Genomic DNA, 20,466 nt, shown 5'->3' on the forward strand with positions numbered 1-20,466 from the left:
GCAGATAAGTACAACCTTATCTCGAAACTTGTAGTTTACCCCTTTGAAGTTAAGTAAGTATCTGTGTGTTTAGCTGTCTCAAGACCTAAAATAGCCAATGCATGGCATTGACAGCAGAACAAAATGACCTCCACTCCCCTGGGAAAGAAATTGAGGGAAAATGGCAAAGAGACCAGCTGAAAACTGCTAAAAATAAAAAAATAAAATAAAAAAAATATTAAAGCACAAAGTTAGTGGTGTGCCCAGAAATATGGCAAGTTTTAAAAAAGAAAACAGATTTACATGTTTTGTCAGTGATGTGATATAGCTTCAGCTCTCACAAACTTCTGCAACAAAGATAATTCCCTTGTGAGAAGGTTCGGTAAATGGCTCCTACCATTTTAATGTATTTCCTCATCTCTTACTGTATGGCTGTGGTAGTCACAGTGTTTATACTCTTGTTTCTATGTTCTCTCTCATTAATTCTTTACTGATCAGACACATATATTAACTTCTGGTTTGTTAGCTAACTCTGACAGCTCAGTCTCTGCTCTAGATCTAGTGGAAGATGAAAATAAGGGAAAACACCTTATCAGCTGGCAGCAGCTATTTCATGGAAATGGGTAAAATAAAGCAAAACAAAGCAAACCCCAACCAAATAAATACATACTGCCATCAAGCACAGGCAGCTTAGCACGAGTGTCTATCATTCAGATTCTTATCATTAATTTCTAATACTGCCGGGAGACAGGAAAACCTTCTTCTAACAACCATGTAGGTAAGCAAGGGCTTCTCCTCTTGCTTTAAAAGACCCTACGTCTATGACCACAATCTTCTGAACTACCCAGCAGCTGTGAAGCCAGCCGGAGCCATGCCACTGACCCCATCACCAGCAGGTTTGCCACTCAAGTGACTCCTGAGGAAGAGGTGAAGCATCTCCATGAAGCTCTCATTCTCCTGGATTTATAATTTTGTGCTATAATTTTAGCTACACTCAACGAAATCTCCGTATTTCACTGAGGTATAATGTTTTAGTTGATACTACTTTGTGGGTACACACACACGTGCACTCACACGTGCACAGGCAAACATGTGCTGTTGCAATTTTTACACAAATCTCTACAAACAACATTTAATTTATTGAAGTGCAGAAGCCCAATTTTCCCGTCTCTGACAGTTTCTCTCTCGCCCACATGGTTTATATGAATGATATTTATAACGGACTTGGTTTGATCTGATATAGCCTCAGTGAATTTACTGCTGCTTCTACCCCACTGTGACTGAAACTGACAAGAACCAGAAGAATCCGCAGTTTTATTTTGGGCTTTATAGGTTTTCCCTCGCTCCCTTTTCTCATGCCTGGATGGGGTCAGTGGCTGAATGAGCCCCTCGCATTCTGCACTGACGGGTAGCAGCGAGGCTGCATGGTGAGATGAATTGTTCTTTTGATCAAAGAGTCAATCTCTGCCAGCTCATAGTTGTCTTGTCAGAAAAAAAAAAAAAAAGAGAAAAAAAAATGCAGAACAACAGAATTTTTTGTTTACAAAAGAAACATAATCTTTCCCTGCGTGTAATTAATAGTTGAGTGTTCACAAATACCATATGCAGCACATATGGTATCATCACTAGCCTTGTTACATTGAATACACTGCTGTATTTTCCAAGAGTTTATAGGGGTTTGAAGAGGGATGAGCATTTCCTCCTTGTTGAGACAAACGTGTGTTTCTGTTCCTGTTCGGATTTTCTCCCTTGCTTTACATATGGAAACAAAAGGACTGCCCAAGAGCTCTGAATGGTTCAGAGGAAAGATAAATGGGATTTAGATCTCATCCCACTGCAGAGGAAAGCCATTCAGGCACCCACCTGATGACTGAAGTTGTTATTTTAAGGTAAGCACTTGGTAGTTACAGTCAAATATAAAACCACTTCTTATGGTTTTGCTTTTGATCTTCTCACAAGTATTTTTACTTGCTTAATACATATTTGTTGATTGCAATCAAACACAATCCTACTGCATGGAGAACTGCAACAGAACCAGAATAAAAAACAAACAAAAAAACCCCACACTAATGGAAAGCTTATGCCATACACGTTCCTTTTTATTAAGTTTTAAGGTGCTTCAAATTCAGCTTCACTTTAGTGCATGAATGAAACTGCAAGAAACTCCCAGTAATTCATACTCAATCCAAATACAAGCTCTTTTTCAGAAAGCATCCACGTTTATTAGCAGTCGCCAGATGGGATCCCACTGTAACCTCAGGGAAGAAAACTAATGGTTTTCCCATCGAGTCATATTTGGACACGATCCAGTCACTGTTAACATATCCCAATTCATTAGTAGCCACTGAATCCCAACCCTGTCTAACGCAAAGAGATACTTGGGAAAGATCATTTTGGAAATTATTTAATTTCCTTCCACAGCAAATACGCATTATGTCTGAAAGCAAATGAAAGCTGTGGGTCCTCTGTTTCTCATGAAACCACCTCTGAGGAGCTCTGGGCAGAGCAGAGGCTGCATTCGTTGGTTGCTCTTTGTGTTAATGACTCCTCTGACAGAAACTAGATCCTGAAATGTAAAGATTGGAAATGAAAGGGGACATAATCTAAAAAATTTTTGTTTTGAATATATGTCAAAATTTACATTTTGAAAATCTGTGCCAAAACTCTTTTGTACTTTCATTTTATTTTCATTTGTCATTTAACGAAAGAGGGTTGCATTGGGCTGTTGGGGATTTTAAAGCTTGAATCGTTGTTACCAGGCAAACCAACAGCAAAATCTCCATTTGTTGAGATGTACCAGCTTAGATACAATATCAATTTAATTTATTTGTATTGATTTTTGCAAATCAAATCTAAATGTACCCTATTTTTTCAAAAGTGAATGCATTTCTCCAAATGAAGTGATGTTTCTTTTCTTACAGCATAAGAAATATTTTTCAATTTCATATGTTCAGCTATAACTTTACATATTAATCCATCAGTTAATTCAACTGAATCCTTGCGTATTTGTCTGAAGAATGACTGCTCAAATGAAATTCTTTCTCCAAGTTGTTATTAAAAGTGAATCTCATACTTTTAGAACGTATCTCTGATACGATGCTCACTTGTTTACATCTTACTCCTGAAACCACTAACACGATTTTATTTTCCCTCAGCTTCTCCAATAGGAAGAGGAGCATTTGTTGCAGCAGTGTTTGTTGCTGTAAGAACAGAAATCGATTTGTATGCTTTCCTAAAAATAAATGCACTCTGTGTGTGTGTGTGTGTGTGTGTGTGAATATATACGAAACACCTTTCTGCAGTTCAAAAACTACTTCTAACCCACCACACACCGTTATACTTTTGGGTGTTTCTCGACTCAATTATAGAATAGTTTTTAAATCCAATTAATTTTTAAGCGTGGAAAACTGCTGTTTTAAATTACAGCACGTCGTTATGTTTGGGCAATGCAAACAACAGAGGCATTTTCCCTTGTCTCTGCTCAGCCTCACTGCTGGGTTCCCTGACACAGCGCCCCGGCTGGGACCTCCACGTGGAGATGTTAAGTCCAAAGAAAGCAGCACATAGAAAACAATGCTCTTTCTCCGAGTTCCCGTATTTTGCATTGTTGGTTGATAAGGGGCTTTACGAGAACCTTCCTTGGAAAATTAAAAACAAAAAACACAACATCAAGAAGAAATTGGTTTCTTTATGCTCTTCTCTGGAATAATAATAATAATAATAATAATAATAATAATAATAATAATGGGGGAAAAGTCTGGGGAAAATAATAGATTGGGAAAGCATTCACGTCGAGGAGTAATTTCAGAGTATTTTTCAAAGATAAGCGATTTTTTGTTAACAACGTTAAGCGACTTTGCATATTTAAGTGATGCTCTTTATTGGCACCAAATACCCAACGACAATTCCAGTGGTTTTCCTGACAGTCAGGAAAACACTGAGCCTGGCAGGGCTGGGAATACCCCTGCAAAAAAAAAAACAAAAAAAAACCAGAAAAACAAAAAACAAAAAACCCACGGCAACTAAAACACGCGCCGATATGTATATATATGATTTTAATTTGTTTTATTTGAATGCGGTGCTATTGCACGGGACGTTCCATCGCCATTCCCTACAGCGACGTTTGAGCCGGCAGCGCTCCGAGGCGGCCCCGCTCCCTCCTCCCGCAGCGCTGGGCTGCCTCCGACCGGCACCCGCTGCCCGCTATCCGAGCTGCCCCTCTGCTGGACGGCTGCTGCCACTGCAGAGAAAGAAGCCTCAAAGCACCTCCCTCAGCCCGAAGTGATCGGGATGGGGATGGCGGGCTAGCAAAGGGAACAGAAACATGAAGTATTGGGTGCTTGAAGGCTTAGCAGTTAGCATTCGTTTTAAATAGCAAGCAAAATTAAAAAAAAAAAAAAAAGGAATCCACGTGCAATTTGCTCCCTCGAGATGGAAAAAGTCTCACGCTTCACATTATCTCATGTCTTCACTGTAACGTGTCTGTGTGTATACGTTCTACCCTACATTGGAGTAATGGTTGCAAAAGGTCTTGGATCAACAGATCAACCTACAACCTTTCCCATGGGATATTTCGCACCATGGATTTACACTAGATGAATTCAAAGGTTTTTTCTATTTAACATGGTAAGCACTGATGCTGTGATGAGCAGCACAGGGAACTTACCTGCACATAGACTACAGTTTGGTAGCAGTTGCTCTACAGTGAGCTTGTCTGATCTTCCCACTTTTTCTAAGAGCTCACAACTTTTAAGAGACAAAAAAGAATCAAGGTGTCTGAGGGCACTGGGCTGATGCTTGGGCAGCCAGCACTCAGCTCCACCACCATGAGGTTCCACCATCACCCAGCTCCACCTTCATCACCACCCAGCTCCTTGACCACCATGCAGCTCCACCACCACCACACGGCTCTATCACCTCCACAACGCGGCTCCATTGCCTGCTGTCCATATAACCTGGCACAACCCAGCCTGTGGCTTCATCCTTCCTTCCAGCACAACCTTTGGTGGCAGCACAAGAAGCTTAGGAAAAGCTATTAGGCTTAGCCTTTCTTTTTTCTTTTCTTTTTTTTTTTTCCTATACAATATCTACATTAGACAAACTAACTTTAATTTTGGGGTAGGGGTGTTCTGTAGCAAAAATAGTGATCATGATCCACAACTGAGTCTCTGTGAGTGGGTAGAAATTGACACACAGCTCTTCCTCTAATCCTTCATAAAAAGTCTGTATCCAACTGTAAAACAGGCTGTGGCTCTGATCTGCTCTGCACTGAATTCTATCCCATTTTGCAGAAGCAACATGAACAAAAATTAACTGTAAGACACCAGGCAGGAAGCACAGTCAATAGATCTGAACATTTCTTGCATTGTACATATGGTCTGATTTTTGGGTGGTCCTGTATAAGGCCAGGAGTTGGACTTGATGATCCTAACGGTTTCCTTCCAATATTCTATGATTCTATGAATGTGTATGTTTACCATCAAAGCTAAATTTACAGGATATTTGCTATTAAACTAATGCAAAGACTCCAGTTAAGAAACCATAGCATGAAATATCTGTTGCAACTATCCACTATGAATCGGTCAGCTTTCAACAAAGGTGCATTATATTTGTTTCAAGCAACAACTATAGGGGTGTAGCAGAAGGGTCAGTTGTCCACAATTGGGTGAACAGTACCGAAACAAGAAATGTGCCTTTGCTTTCTGAAATACTGTCCACAAACCACATTTCTGGTAAAAGGGAAAAGTTACAACAAATAAACAACAAACAAACAACACCATCAAATCTACATCCAGCCTTTAGAAGCTTTGCAAGAAAATTTAAGTGCAAATAGAGAAAAGATGCAAAATAATATTTTTTGCTAACCAGAATATAGTTTATAACCTTCTCAGCCTCCTGAACTAGACTGAAGTCAGAGGAAAACAAGGCAGTCATTGAGTCTTGATACAAACCTCTGCCTCCATGCACTCTTGTGCACTCTGTTAATATTTCAGACCTTTTATATCAGTATATGGGCACCAGAAGAGTTGGAGATCTGTGAGAGGGAGGTTGAAGTGATTGGGAAGTACTGGGGAAGGAGGAAGAACAGTGCAAAAGTCATCCCCTTCCATTCTGCCTTTTCATTCCCTTTGAATACTGCAGCTGTTGACAAGTGAAAGTTGGAATCAGATTGTTGAAAGAGCACAAGGAGGAAAGCAGATGGTGGGAAGAAGGGGGTTGTCACAACTGCATACTGTTTATTAAATGGAAGAACGCTGTATATTCTCTCTCCAACTTTTAGCTCTGAAGAAAAAAATAAAAAAAATAAAGGAAAAAGGAAAATCCCAGTAACTATTTCCCCCAGAGCAGTAAATAATAAATTGGGTAGTGCAGCTGGAGAAGGGAGGTAGAAAAGTTGAAAAGAAGAGCAGACATGCCGCTTCCTGCAGCAGCGAGCTATCAGATGGCTCAGTCCTCCCATGGAAACTCACCCTGAGATAAGTTAAAATTGATGGCAAAAACCTGGCCTGGCCAGAGCAATCCGTGGCTGTTGTTCCAGGCTCTCACCATCCCCACAGCTGCTGCAGCTCCATTGGGATCGTGCCACCCAGAGGAGCAGATTGCTTTGTATCCCTCGGATTTCTGCCACACTAGGGCTGCTGTCATCAATTCCAGGTAAGTTCATGCTACAGCTCTGATACAAATCAGACAACCGGTTCCCATCAAATTTAGTAGAACCCCTGTGAGTCTTCAGGCCGTACTTCAGGGAGTATAAGTTAGAATAGTAAAAACAGATATACAGTAAAGGATTTCGTATAGAAAGAGAGCTACTTTTATTTGAAAACAAACTACCACCCTGTTCCCAGTCTTGCATTGCCTCCTACTGACAATGGTTTCTGAACAGCACAACAGTAGACTGTCCCCCAAGGAAAAGAAATTCAGAATACTTTAGCTAGATTAGCTTCCCAACCCATCAGACTACAAAGTGTTGAATAGAAGAAGACCCCCAGCAGGAACGAGTGACCAGAAAAACCCAGCAGCTGCACTACCACCACTTGTGCAGTGTGAGGCATCTAAAATCATTCACTTCAAAACCAAACTGTGTGCGTTTGCACACTGCGTCAAGAAGCGCAGACCTTGTCAGCTTGTCAGGAGACTGCCAATAACCTATGGGACATTTAGCAATTTGCTAATGACTTTTTATACTGCACACACGCACACTGTACTCAGAGCCATTTCAATACAACATCGCCTGTTATTCTGGAGAAAAGGCTGACTCCTACCTCATCACAACCTCCTTTCAGGCAGCTGTAGAGAGAAATGTCTCCCCCAAGTCTCCTCCAGACTGAACAAACCTAGCTCCCTCAGCCGCTCCCCATAAGACTTGTGCTCCAGACCCCTCACAGCCCCATTGCCCTCCTCTGGATACACTCCAGAGCCTCACTATGTCTTTTTTGTAGGGAGGGGCCAGGTTATATGTCTGCTGCACTTTCAGCCAGATTCCTGCCACGTGCCCACAAGTGAGCCTTCAGCCCAGATTATAGATCCCACCCAGCCTGGCTCTCCAAATCCATCTGGCGCAGAGACAGGTCTGATGCACCACTGAGCTGTGCTGTCAGTATACAGAAGTACACAGGTAGTAAGTTTATACCTTTCTTGTCAACTCCCTCTGTTTAAAAATCAAACTGGATATCTTAAAATATCTGGAGCTTAAAGTGAGCCTGTTTGACTTTATCCTCAACACCGTGAAGGAAACACCTCACACAAGCAGTATCATTTCAGCTGGTAGGAAGCAAATGCTAAATAAAAGATGACCGTGGGTTCTGCTGTCTCTCATGTGAAACTCAAATCCACAACCTGGTCACAGAAGTAGTAGACTAATACATATCTGCAGCAAAATTCAGAGCTGGGTCACAAAAGCAGAAATGTGGAAAGTATTCAGTTGTACAGATCATTTTCTCCTAGAGAGGAAAAGAGCAGAGGCAGAGGAACGAGTCCAGAGAGAGGAGAACATAAAGCAAGTACAGAAGTGGCAGGCTTGATTAAGATGAAAGACTATGGTCGTGCACCTAGAAATGCAAAATAAACCAGCTTGGCCATGAACAAAATCATACATTTAATAGAAGCACTTTGTCAGTTTGATTATCTCCACTCAAGAAAAGTAGTGGATGAAGCCACTACATGAAGTACAAACGGTACTTCAACAAGACAGTACCCTGCAGGACTGGTAATGTATTTACTTGCAACCTTGAAATGTGAGAGACTTTTTAAAAACAGGTTTTCTGGTAACTAATTCTTTGATCTCTCTTCATGTTGTTGCCAAGTGATACACAACCAGCTGTAGCTAGTCATGTATAAATGGCATCTGCTAGTCATGTATAAATGGCATCATGTAGTATGGTCTCCTATGCCCACACTGTAAAGCATGATAAATTAGTGCCATTTTAAGAGAAATATAAAGCTATTGGCAATACATATAGAAAAGTAAATTCACATTTACTTCAAAAGGAACTTGGATAACATTTTAAACTTTTTCTTCAATCTGTACATCTGCATACGCTCAGATTAACAAAAAAAAAAACAAATGTAGTAATGTAGTTTTGAAGAACTATTACGCTGTTCCTACAGTCAGGTGAATGAAGTAGTGAAGAACTTCATTTCATCACCTTTCTCTCTGGTCATGTTGACGCCTTTTGAGTTTTAATCACAGAAAATCTCATGAAGCTGGGGTGTTGATTTCAGTGTGTAATCCCTTAAATAACATGTTATGCACTTGTTTTCATTAATTACCAGATATTAAAGACAACATAGATTAGCAAGATGAGTCGTTTTACAGAAAAATTTAAAGGATACACTGAGCTTACAGAATCCTTTGGTAAAATTTACTATAGAAGAGTTACACTGACAAAGTACAGGATCACTTACCCAGCATCCACAAAATGAAACATAAACAGCCCCCTCTCCATCCTCCTTCCCCCAAAGAAAATTGATGAGCAGACATTCAGTCCAATCAAAGGCACTCAGCTTGCTTTTCTGCTGTTTGTTTGTTAAGCTTGGCAGACACCAACTTGCTATTGCTTTTATCATTTGCTGGCCAAGCAATCTCTTCAAAGGTTTACTTAACACAATAAATCATGCACGGCGGTCAAGCACAAAAATATACGTAGCTGGTATAGAATATTTATTTTGAAAAGTAAAATATTCACAATCTCACAAAATTTGAATCTACCAGGCTAAGCCTTTGGCTAACTTTGATTTTTTCTTTCCTTTTAAGCGCTGTGCCTTAAGCTTCTTTCTCTGCCTGGAATTCATCCATATTGGGTACTGTCCATGTTGGTCTAGGAGAGTTTTTTTATTTCTTTTAATATCTATTTCCATTTTGCAGTCATCTGAAAAAGAAAGGCATTTATAGTCAGTAAAGTGCATGAAAAGCTTCACAGAAGCTATTTTCTTACAAGATTCACAAACATGATGAGATCTCCATAAACAACAATATTTGTACAGGAAGAGCAGAAGGCTTCATACATTGAAAGTCCTTTGCAAATCAATACAACTGCAACCCAGGAACTTCAACAGCTGATAATAAATATGAAGAATTTCTCCCAAAGGCCCATGACTGGGCAAAGCAAACTTATTCTACAGTCTGCCTTATGTTCTAATATTGCATCTAAAAACATTGCGTGTGGTCTCCACCATAAGCTGCAAGCTTAGAGGAAACCAGTGGCTTACTACAACATAAGTATAATTAAACACTTTACAGTATAATGTTTAAGATCCAAGAAAGTTCTACAAAATTAAATTGAGTGATAAAGATAGATAAAGATGGGGCTGTCTTGGTGAAACAACCAGGTGACAAGGGGAACATCTTGTTAAGTATAGATGTGAACAGCCCTATGCTATTTACTTTCAAACTTGGCTCCAAACCTTCCATGTACAACTCTAAAAGCTTTATCATAAGCTTAACTGAGTGGGAGAAGATTTTTTTTTTATGTTGCATTTGTTTAATGTTGGAAAATAAAGTTCACGAGGAAAAGGCCAACATACTGCTTCAATAGTTGAAGTATGCTGACAGACTACATGGATCTGCACCACAGAGGTGTGTTTAGGTGCCCTAAAGCTGGGATAGGAATACACGTAGCCTGCAGAAAATCAGCACAGGGGGCTACTGTCTGCAAAGGGTGGGCACACAGAATGGCCCCAGTCCCAAAGACTTTTCAAGACATCAATGAAATACAAAGTCTTCATAACAGCATGGTTTTTCAAGTGTCACAGCTGGTCTATCCCAGACCAAAGATCCAGATGTTGTGAGCAACAGCTAAAATATGGAGGGGAGAAAAGTTTCAGTAGACCTGGAGAATGCAGAAACAGGCAATGAGAACTGCTAATGCTCACATAAACTGCTGTTACTTGGCAGTTCAGAGCTATAGCATCACTTTTTTAATTACTACTTCTCTGAAAGAGTAGTCAGGCACTGGAATGGGCTGCCCAGGGAGGTGGTGGAGTCACCCTGGAGACGTTCAAGGAACATTTGGATTTTGTGTTGAAGGACGTGGTTTAGTGAGAACTACTGGTGAGTGGTGGATGGTTGGACTGGATGATCTTGTAGGTCTTTTCCAACCCTGGTGTTTCTGTGTTTTTTTTTTTCCTCTAGTTACAACAGGAAAAAGAAAGTATCCATAGTACCAAGCAGTACACAAGTAACGTCTTGCAAAAATTAAGTCAAGAATTAAACCAGAGCTATTTGATATCCAAACTTTCTGAATAAAGTAACAATCACAGCAAAAAAAAGCTACAAGACAGCTTGTTTACAATTTGGTTTGACTTTGCTGTCAAACAAGTAATTCCTAATTTTACACATCATTAGGATAACTTTAAAAGAAGTCCTCAAACGCTACCTCTGAATATACATATTTTTTAGATAGTCTCTACTTCCAACTTTAAGATGGTTTATGGGCTCTGCTATTCAAATGAATAACCCTTCTCTGTCTTTCCTAAGCCGACAGAACCGCCTGTGTGGCTGACAGTCACTACTGGCAGTATTTCAGATCCTCGCTGCGTCCATGGCAACACGCAGTTAGCGCCACGTAGGCAGTTAGGAAAAGGGGGTACGCTTTAGTTTGGATTGAGGCTTTGTTAAGACGCCTGACCACTTCCCAGCATGTGAAATCTTCGTTCCCGCTTCCTGTTACCGATCCCAGCGGCGGAGCCGACGCGCAGGCGGCTCACGCCACGAGGAAGGCGGGCAGGGGGCGGGGAAGCGGGCCGGCCGGAGCTCGGAGGGCGTGGGCAACCGGGGGCCGGCGGCACCTGGCGGGTCCGACTCACCCTGCTTCTCCAGGGCCTCTTTGGCGGGCAGCACGGTCGCCACCTCCTTGACCTCCTCCATGACGACGTCCGCTCCGGTCCGCAGGATGCTCTTCAGCCTCTCCAGCTCCTTGGGAGCGTTCTTCTTCCTCTTCTCCGCCCGCATCTTCCTCTTCCATTTGCTCCTCAGGCTCTTGGCCATGTCCTGAGGGAGGAAAGAAGCGGGGAGCGGTGAGGCTGACGCCGCGAGGACGCCACTGAAGCCCCAAGGCGCCCGGCTCACCTCAGCCCCGCGCGAACCCCACGCTCTGCCCCTCGCGGCGCTGCTCTCGCGGTCTGCGCAGGCGCAGGCGAGAGTCACGTGATGCGGAAGTCCCACCTCCCCGCGGGCTCTACCGTAAGTCTCCGAGTGCGTTGGCAGCGAGAAACCCACGGGCTCCAGTACAAGGAAAATAGTCAGGATTTTATTTGGGCTTCTTCTACACATTTCTTAATCTGTAAGACAGAAAAATCCTCCCGCTCCTCGTTGTAGCTGTACTTAGCAATATTCTAAGCAAAGTTCCAGCATGGAAAGCACCCGCTGTCCTTGCTGCTGGTAGGAAATGGAATGCTTCCTAGGCATCAGGGAGCCTTTCTGCCAACACCTCACAGGATAACAATGCTTCAACAGTGAGCAAGAAGTAAGAAAAGGCTTCGAAGCTGTTACGCTGCCAGCTGCACCAGGATTCCAGAAGCTCTGTATGCAGCACACGTGCTGCTGCCTCACCCCAGCTGCAAGAAGTGGCCCAGCAGTGGGAATTACACCTTCCATCCACGCTCGGCTGCAAGAATTGACTGAAGATTTTCTAATTTTTTTATTGAGACACCATTAACCTTAACATACACAAGAATCCATCTTCAAATGATTTCCCAAAACACTGAAAGATAGGCAATAAATTGTCCTTAATGAATGAAGAACATTCCCATGAAGCAACCTCATAATCTCCCAATTACATTAGGGCTCAATGTTAATAGCAAAACCTCCCTTTCACAGACAGCATTCCATTTTACCAAACCAAGACTAGAAGAAATTTTAACTTAGTAAAACACTGCACAAACATCACTTCCGTCTGCCTTTACGCCTCCTTACTCTGCCAATCACAGAGGAAACATTTCCAGAAGCTACAGAATTACAGTCAGAGACTTTCTCAGCGTGCTCTGGAGCAATCAGAAATTGGCAAACATTTTAATTGTGAATTACATCAAGTGCAAATTAAGTAAATTAAAAATGGAGTGTAAATGGATACACCACGTCAACTAAACAAAATACATATTCTAGAGAAGAACTTAGACTGAGAGCTTCCCCCTCACCTCAAAGGAGGGATGAGTACTCATGTAATGAAAGAGAAATAAAGATTCAGTCTCTAAAAGATGAGAGCACACAGTTTGTAGATCATCTGAGCCAACACTATTCAGGTACTTCAACTATATCCCTGTTTATTACTTCTTATTAAATGCCTCCAGTAAACGTAGCAGGTTGAGGAACAGATTGATGATGTCCAGGTAAAGGTTGATTGCAGCCAGTATGTACTCTTCAGGGGATAACTTGTGCATCAGCAAGTGAGTGTCATAAATAATAAATCCACAGAAGAGAAGTGCTCCAGCAGCAGCAAACACCAGCTCCATTATTTCACTATGGAAAAACAGCTGAAGACAAATGAAACAAGAAAATTAAATTTCATTTTCTTTTTAATATTAAAATTTTGCATCAAGATACTCCACACTTGAAACGTAGATACATACTGTCCTTTTACTGTTATGCATGCACACAAATAGAGTAATAAAATGACATTTCAGTGTTCTTACGTCATACAGTTCCCAGTCATACAATCTCTTTAACTACGTGAAAAGTGTCTTCTTAAGAGAAAGCAAACTCTGTTTGCCAGAATAGTAACAACAAAAGACAAATTAAAAAAAAATTAAATTAAGACTCAACTCTCCTTCCCCTTTCCTCAGAAAAGCAGTGCATCTTGACTGACAACACCGTCAATCAGCTCAACCACCACTTTAATATGAGCGAGACCAGCATCCACCAAAAATCTGAATTGGAAATGAATAGTTGAAAGATCACCAGCATAATCTACAACAGCAATGAATCTGTCTGGGAAATTTTTACACAAATATATTTTTTAAATATTTTAGTTATAGTAGACGTTAGTACAGGATTTAAGTGAAATAACATTTTAAACTTTGATCACAAGGTATCTTACCATCAAGAAACATGAGAAGATTAAAATCCACAAGCAAGCAAAGAGCCTGAAAAAAAAAAAATATCTGTGAGCAATAACAATACCTTTTGTTTTAAATTTTACCTAAAGTCTCTTCCAGTAATTAAAAGGATCTTATAAATAAGAGGGAAATCAACTTTTTACACGGGTAGGTAGTGACAGGACAAGGGGGAGTGATTTAAAACTGATAAATAGGGAGATTTAGATTAGATGTTAGGGGAATATTTTTCACTTAGAGAGCAGTTGATGCACTGGCACAGGCTGCCCAAAGGAACTGTGGGGCCCCATCCCTGGAGGTGTTCAAGGCCAGTCTGGATGGGGCCCTGGGTAGTCTGAGCTGGTGGGGGGCAGCCCTGTCCACTGCAGGGACTTGGAAGTGGGTGGGCTTTAAGGTCCCTTCTAACTCGAGTGCCATTCTATGATTCTCCTCCCATAAAATCTCCTTACGATATATTTGGTACATGTCCATAATTCTTAGATGCCATCTGTTTGTTGGCATTAGCTGTACAAGTCTGTTTTATACAGCTCTCAAAAATTATCTCTTAAATTTACTGTTAAATTTGAAAGAGCTCCATTATGTCTTGGTGAAAAATACAGCTAATCTGGTTTTCTAGTGTAAATATTATGGTTACAAGAATCATAATCACAGTAAGTGTGCTACACTAAAAAAAATAATTATTCAAGAGAACAGAGCTGAATAAAACTAATAAATTACGATGATTAACACCCTCACCATTCTCTTTCACAGGTCAGCTACTGACCTGTATTCTTTACTACATCTGCAAAGCTTGCTTTAAAAAGGAAAAAAAAAATCAATCTTAATAAAAAAAATAAAAATCTCATTGATAAGATAACATACCCTGCTCCAAATTTGCTGAAGTCTCTCTTTGACTGCAAGGTATACACAGTCAGCCCAAGAAATACAGCAGTCGTAAGAATGAAGGCTTGCAAGACGATGGACACATCATAGAAACTCACTATAAACCAAAAAAAGCAAAGTGTCATTTAGAGAACACGACCCTATGCATTTGCTAAGTTATCTGTTGAGGAACAACTTAATTTTTATTTTTATTTTTATCCTATCTGTGATTGTTTACATTTCTGTGAGCAAAAAGTGTAAATTATGCCTGAACTTGGTTTTCTGCTTCAAGATGGTGATCACATGATTCACAGACCCTTGCACTAGTTATGGCATTTATAGCATAGCTGTAGCTTCTTAAATAGAGATAACAGATCTTCTGTACTCACAAAAGAAAGGGTAACAAAAACTATTCTGTGCCCTGCTGGGTGAGATCTTCAGTAAAAGGCTAGCTGAATTTTTCACTGTATTTAAACAAACAAATTACAAAACAGTCCTCCAAAAAAAAAAAACTCCTAAGCATTATGATAAGGGAGTAAGAGGGAAAAGATAAGAAGTGGTCGGAGCCTTTTTCTTCCAGCCTTCCTTTTTAAAATACATTTCCACAAATTACATTCTTATTTTTGCCAGTAGCAGATCAGCTCTGCTGAGAGATGCTTTATAGGAAAGCACTGCTAGTTATTCCAAAAGAATGGATGAAAGTTTATTCAAGTTCATACAAATTCAGTCCTGGGCCAGAACCCAAATTTCCTCTTTTGATACCCAAGTTTTTACTCGATTCATATCATCATCATTTGAAATTTTTAATCATCTTAATATCTCACTGAGGAATCGCATATGACAATTAGTATAACATAATGGATTCCTTTTCCAGTTTATTTAAGGAATCAGAGAACAGGATGGCTATTGCTTACCTGTAATGGCAACTGTAAGTGCTTCCAGGAGGGTCTACAAAAAGTAAAAACAAAAAATAACATGAGTAAAATAAAACACCACCACCACTTGCATGGAGACTTCACACGCAGTAAGATCTATTCTGCTGCATAATCGCAATAACACTAGATCTCCTGATAATTTTTATACATGATAACATGCTTCATTTTCAACAAGAAAATGACAACGGTATCATCTTAGTATTCTGGAAGTTGTTGATATTTAAAAAGAATGAAATATAAACTGAAATTGAATGCGTGACAGCAGTTGTAGAAAACTGCCATCCAGGTTTTCTATTCAGAGCACACAGCATTCTTACCATAATCCTTACAATCTGTTCGAGGGGACCAGAAGATTTCTCAGAACTGCTATTAGAAATGAACTATTGCCATCTTTCTGTATACTTTTCAATATTCAAAACACTTCCATCGAACTCAATCAATATCTTATTAGACAGCTTAGTATCAAGTTCTTCCTCTCATCATTCATCAAGCCAACTTAAAATCAAACATATTACTGATGCCTGGAGCAAAGACTACCATGACTCCTGAATTTTTCTAAAAGGCAATTTCAGTTCAAGTTTCATTACAAGAAAATAGGAGAAAGTATCTATGGCATGAACTAAGAGATCAGAAACAACAGTGCATTTCACTCAATTTATCACATGCAATTTTTAATCTTCCTGTCCCTATACAATGTTGTACTTCAACTGCCATGACACAAACTGCCACACCACATTTCCTGAAACTATTACAACACTCCCTCTTACAGTTGCAACCATTTAAAGGTGTTATTATTATTATTTTTTAATAATAAAATTATAATTTTTTTAAAAATTGCTCTCTGGAAAAGTTCAGACCTCAGGAAGAACACAAACCTGAGATAACTAAACCCACCTACACACACAAAAAAATCTATCTTCCCATTGTATGGCAGATAAAATTTAGGCAGCTTCTAAAGTATCAAATTCTGATGGTGCTGCTGTGACTTCTTCTCAGCAGACTGATTTGCTCCACAGTCCAAGATGTTCAGGAGCAACAGTTAGCCTGCACCTAACATCTGCAGGCAGGAGACTGAAATTTGAGGATAGCTTTGTTTGACTTGCTTGTGTTGGTTAAGAATTTAGCATTAACACAGCTAAATACAGTTGGCTGCATCTGGTCCTCTGCTGGAGGCTGCCCATTAAGCAAATAAGGCAAGCTTTCTTCTTTACTACAGAGCAGTTTCTCAGAAACGGATATCAACAGAACAATGAGGGTAGCAAGATAAATACGGATATATAAACATGAACACACACAAGACAAAAATAAATCTTGTTCATCTGATTTCAAACTCTAACTCTGTTCCTGACAAAAAAAAGTGGTAGCCTCCAATTCAGATTTCTTCTACCTAAGAACAACCTATTAATATAATCTCAAAAAAAAAAAAAAAAACCCTACATATTCTAAAGGTCTGAGATGTATTTCAAGGAATACATGAAAAATAAAATAGCTACTGCTAGCCTGATACAAGGAGTTCATTTGGAAAGAAGATATTCTATGGACTATTAACAACTGAATTTATACCAATACTTACAAATCCAAAAAGCAGGTATAAGTTAACAGGATGCTGGTGTCTGTAGAGGGCCAGTGCAAAGCTTATAGCCAAACATCCAAACACAGATATCAAAAGCAAGGCAGGCCTGTAAAGTGCCATACGAGAAGGTCATCAAAATTAAAATACCCATTTGACTACAAAGCAGTTTATATAAAACCAACCTCTTAAGTGACCACCTAGATGGAGACTGCTCCGTAGATTCAAAGTACAGTAAATTTTAAAATAAAACTGTTCTAAAGCATATCAACATAGAAAATCAGTTATAAATGGTGCAACTACAAGTAAAGACACTTTTTTTATGCTGTAAATTGCCCAGGAACCCATCACCTATATGAAGAGAAGATCCACCTGAACTTGAGTACTATTTTCAAAGTATACACAGTATTTTGTCACATCCAAAGGGAATTCTGCTGTTTTTTTTGGGTTTTTTTCATAAGCACCTGAATGTAACAAACATGGGCACTAACTGTACCAACAAAAATCAATACTGCCCAGTAAATATTGCCATAATTAAATCTTTCAAGAAGCCATCCAAGCAAAAATTAGACTAAAAGCAAACACAAAAGCAGAATGGTTCTAAATGACCAGAACAATTTTTAAAAAGCAGATGTAATTACAAAACTGGTTTTATAATATCTACTGCAAACAAGATAGCTTGTACAGAAACTCATCTAGTGTTTGATCCTCCTTTTATATCAGGGCTATGAAGTGTAAACAAATGCAAAGTTTGGAAGTGCACTCGGGAGAAAACTAAAACTGGACTCAGTGGTCTCCTCATTCCCCACTTGCTCTTCTTCCCTACTGTTCACTGCAGTTTGGGTTAGAGTCTTTGTTTTTCACAGGGAAATCTGAGAGGCAAAGAGAAACAAACCCACAGAATTTAGAGAAGACTGATTTTCAGGAAAAAAAACAACAAAAAAAACAACAAAGAGAAGATGGGGAAGGAGGGAGAAGAGTATGAAATGACCCAGCTCTCTGGAACAGACACATAGGAACAACAGCATTCCAAACAAGAAATGTCAGTAATTCAGATGCTCTGCAGCTGATACTGTAAACAGGTAATCATACTGTAAACATTTAAATAAAAACTATTATTGAAATATTGATTAAAATATACTTTAATAACTATTATATTAAATAAATAAAATTACAATAAATTTTAATAGTAAACTATAGAGAAAAATATCAGAGAAGAAAAATGATTTCCTAAAATGATTTCCTAATCACTTACAAAGTTTCTGTTACAGAATCAAAACATAGTGCATTACATTAGGAATACAGAAGTTGCTCCAGAGCAACTATACAAGCTATATTTAACACAGCGATAAACAGTGCTGTTTCATTACAGTGCTTACCTTTCATGAACAAATGCCTGTACTCCAGTGGAGTACAGAAAAATTGCAGATGTGACTGTGGTCAGGAGAACCTGAACAGACAGAATGCTGTAAACTTTTCGTAGAAAGGCTAGAATAAAGAAAATAAAAATTGAATCAGTTTTCAGTTGCACTTCGAAAGCCCAATACTAAATCAGAAATTTTCTGCTTCAAATGAACCACTGGAAACTCCTTATTCAGTGAGAAAGCATGAACAGAACAAAATGGTAACAAACCATTTTTCCTTAAGACATTGATAGAGTAGTCTGACAAAACTACACTTTTTTTTGCTCACTGTTAAATAGACAGTGATGGCAAAGCAAATAAACATCTAGGAGGAATTCACTTCCGGCTCTTGGCAAGAAGTGCATCTAACCTCACTAGGAGATTACTAAAAGTATGCATTCTTCATCAAGTTATTGGTATCTAATGGAGCTAAATGAAGAATTATTAGCTTGGAGGTTGTATAGAGACAGAAAGAGCTATATTTTTTTTTCAAGGCAATTTCTTTCTTTTTTTTTTTTTAACAATGAAATCTATTTCATTAACCTTTTGCTATGTTAGATATCATTTATCATCATTTCCAACTTGCACTGTATTGGGCGGATCTCTACAGATAGGAGCTGCTAAAAGGAATTCCTCAAGTAAGCTAAACAGGCTTCATAATTCTTGAGAGTGGTTCAGGTCTCTATGATACGGTATTTCATACAGATATCCCTGGTGTGAATGGAAGGAGATCAAAGCCATTAGGTAAAAAACTCTGCAAGGAAGAATAAGCTTCCAGTGAGAAGCAGCCAGCCTTTAATAACACAGCTTAAACAAGCGTAAGACCACATGCTAAGAGAAACTGAGTTAAATTTGGCAGCTCAGCCTCCCAGATGGAGCAGTTAAAGATCTTTGTAAGGCATGAGGGAGGGGATCCCACTTTGTTGCAGCAGAACAAACCCAGGAGTAGCCTGCTGGCCGGCACAGCCTTCCTCCCCCCATTACGAAACGCATCAGCAGCTTGGCTAATGGTGGTAGCTCCTTCATGTTTTTGCTTTCACTTCCAATCAAAACGCCTGTGCTTTTACCCTAAGAGATCTCCTGTTCGTCAGGAATGGTTAGTAAAAAAAATCTGGCTGATAAAAAATCCACAGCATGCAGCTGTTTTTGCTTTGAGGTGTATCCAACGACAGATCTCAGCCAGAATTAGCGAGGAAGCTACCTCCTGCAACGCAGTGTGCTTACGACGCAGCAAAGCAGAATTCCACAGCTGCTCACGGCACCCAAAGGCTCAGGCTGAGGGACAATATTCTGATACCTCTCAGAAGACATTAAACCCCTCCAATCCCAACGGATAAACTCCTGTCATCACGGGCACCCACGTTAACGTCCATACACGTAAAAGCAATACATCTGGGCTTCAAAAGGCCCAGCCCAGCAGGGGTTAACAGGAACGGGGGGAACCCAGGGAAAGAGGAGGGGGCAGCAGCGCCTTCTCCAGCGCTGGCTGCGGGCACCCGCGGCCCTCACCAACCCCAGCCCTACCCATGCGGATGTGGACGCTGGCCGAGGCCACGTTGCTGCCGTAGTTGAAGTCATCCTCGATAGAGCTCCGCGGGTACAGCTGCTCCGCCGCCATCGCCGCCGTTTCGGAGCACTCGCTCCGCTTCCGGGCTCCGCAGCGCCCCGCAGGTTTCCCAGCCGAGCGGCCGAGCGCCTCGATGGCGGCAGCCGCCTGCCCGCGGCCGCTGTGGGGCGGCGCTGCGTCCATCAGTGCCGGCTGCGGCGGCAGGGTGCCGTTGGCTGCGTCTCCAAGGGCAGCGTGGCTCCGGCCCTTCTAGAACAGCCCAGTCCCACGGTACCTCACAGAAGAGCCTTCGGGCGCTTGTGTGCGTTGGCTCTGCCACCTGTAGCTTACATAAATGCTTCACGCAAAGTAGAACTTTGTTAGGCTTTTCCCTAACTGTACAACGTGTCCCTCAATGTAAATTGACTTGATTTCAATAGACCACAAAGATGTTGGATGTTTCTGCCTCGTTACTGAGGATTTTGCACAATCCACCTTTGTACGCGTGGAATTGCCCCAACAAATCCACCCAGGGTGGTAATTCCCATGTAGGAATCCACAAATGATACGAGTTTGGGTTGTGGGGCAGAATGCAAAATGGTATTTTTTGACTTGTGAATGTTA

The 20,466-nt window shown here is 40.5% G+C and overlaps 2 protein-coding genes across 2 annotated transcripts; both read right to left on the minus strand.

Moving 5' to 3' along the window:
• Positions 1 to 8,818: 8,818 nt before the first annotated feature.
• On the minus strand, positions 8,819 to 11,695 carry LLPH (LLP homolog, long-term synaptic facilitation factor). The gene is made up of 3 exons (XM_031589506.2): positions 11,546 to 11,695; positions 11,284 to 11,467; positions 8,819 to 9,347 (listed from the first exon to the last, which is right to left on the minus strand). Exons 2-3 carry the CDS (start codon positions 11,462 to 11,464, stop codon positions 9,184 to 9,186), a joined length of 345 nt encoding a protein of 114 aa, XP_031445366.1. The 5' UTR covers positions 11,465 to 11,467; positions 11,546 to 11,695; the 3' UTR covers positions 8,819 to 9,183.
• A 1,023-nt stretch (positions 11,696 to 12,718) lies between these two features.
• On the minus strand, positions 12,719 to 20,122 carry TMBIM4 (transmembrane BAX inhibitor motif containing 4). Its single transcript, XM_031589505.2, has 7 exons — positions 19,821 to 20,122; positions 18,273 to 18,381; positions 16,897 to 17,002; positions 15,303 to 15,336; positions 14,389 to 14,506; positions 13,512 to 13,557; positions 12,719 to 12,948 (listed from the first exon to the last, which is right to left on the minus strand). Exons 1-7 carry the CDS (start codon positions 20,044 to 20,046, stop codon positions 12,742 to 12,744), a joined length of 846 nt encoding a protein of 281 aa, XP_031445365.2. The 5' UTR covers positions 20,047 to 20,122; the 3' UTR covers positions 12,719 to 12,741.
• Between the last annotated feature and the right edge of the window lie 344 nt (positions 20,123 to 20,466).

Source organism: Phasianus colchicus, chromosome 1, assembly GCF_987193195.1.
Source record: "Phasianus colchicus chromosome 1, bPhaCol1.hap1.1, whole genome shotgun sequence".
In the NCBI taxonomy this organism is placed as follows: domain Eukaryota; kingdom Metazoa; phylum Chordata; class Aves; order Galliformes; family Phasianidae; genus Phasianus; species Phasianus colchicus.

Excerpts from the sequence above, each read along its gene's own strand:
- LLPH (XM_031589506.2), bottom strand. The coding sequence starts at position 11,464 with ATGGCCAAGAGCCTGAGGAGCAAATGGAAGAGGAAGATGCGGGCGGAG. Across the intron at positions 9,348-11,283 it reads AGAGGCCCTGGAGAAGCAGG|ATGACTGCAAAATGGAAATA; the intron begins GTGAGTCGGACC and ends TTTCTTTTTCAG.
- TMBIM4 (XM_031589505.2), bottom strand. The coding sequence starts at position 20,046 with ATGGACGCAGCGCCGCCCCACAGCGGCCGCGGGCAGGCGGCTGCCGCC. Across the intron at positions 18,382-19,820 it reads CAGCGTCCACATCCGCATGG|CCTTTCTACGAAAAGTTTAC; the intron begins GTAGGGCTGGGG and ends TCTTTATTCTAG. Across the intron at positions 15,337-16,896 it reads TATACCTGCTTTTTGGATTT|ACCCTCCTGGAAGCACTTAC; the intron begins GTAAGTATTGGT and ends TACTTTTTGTAG.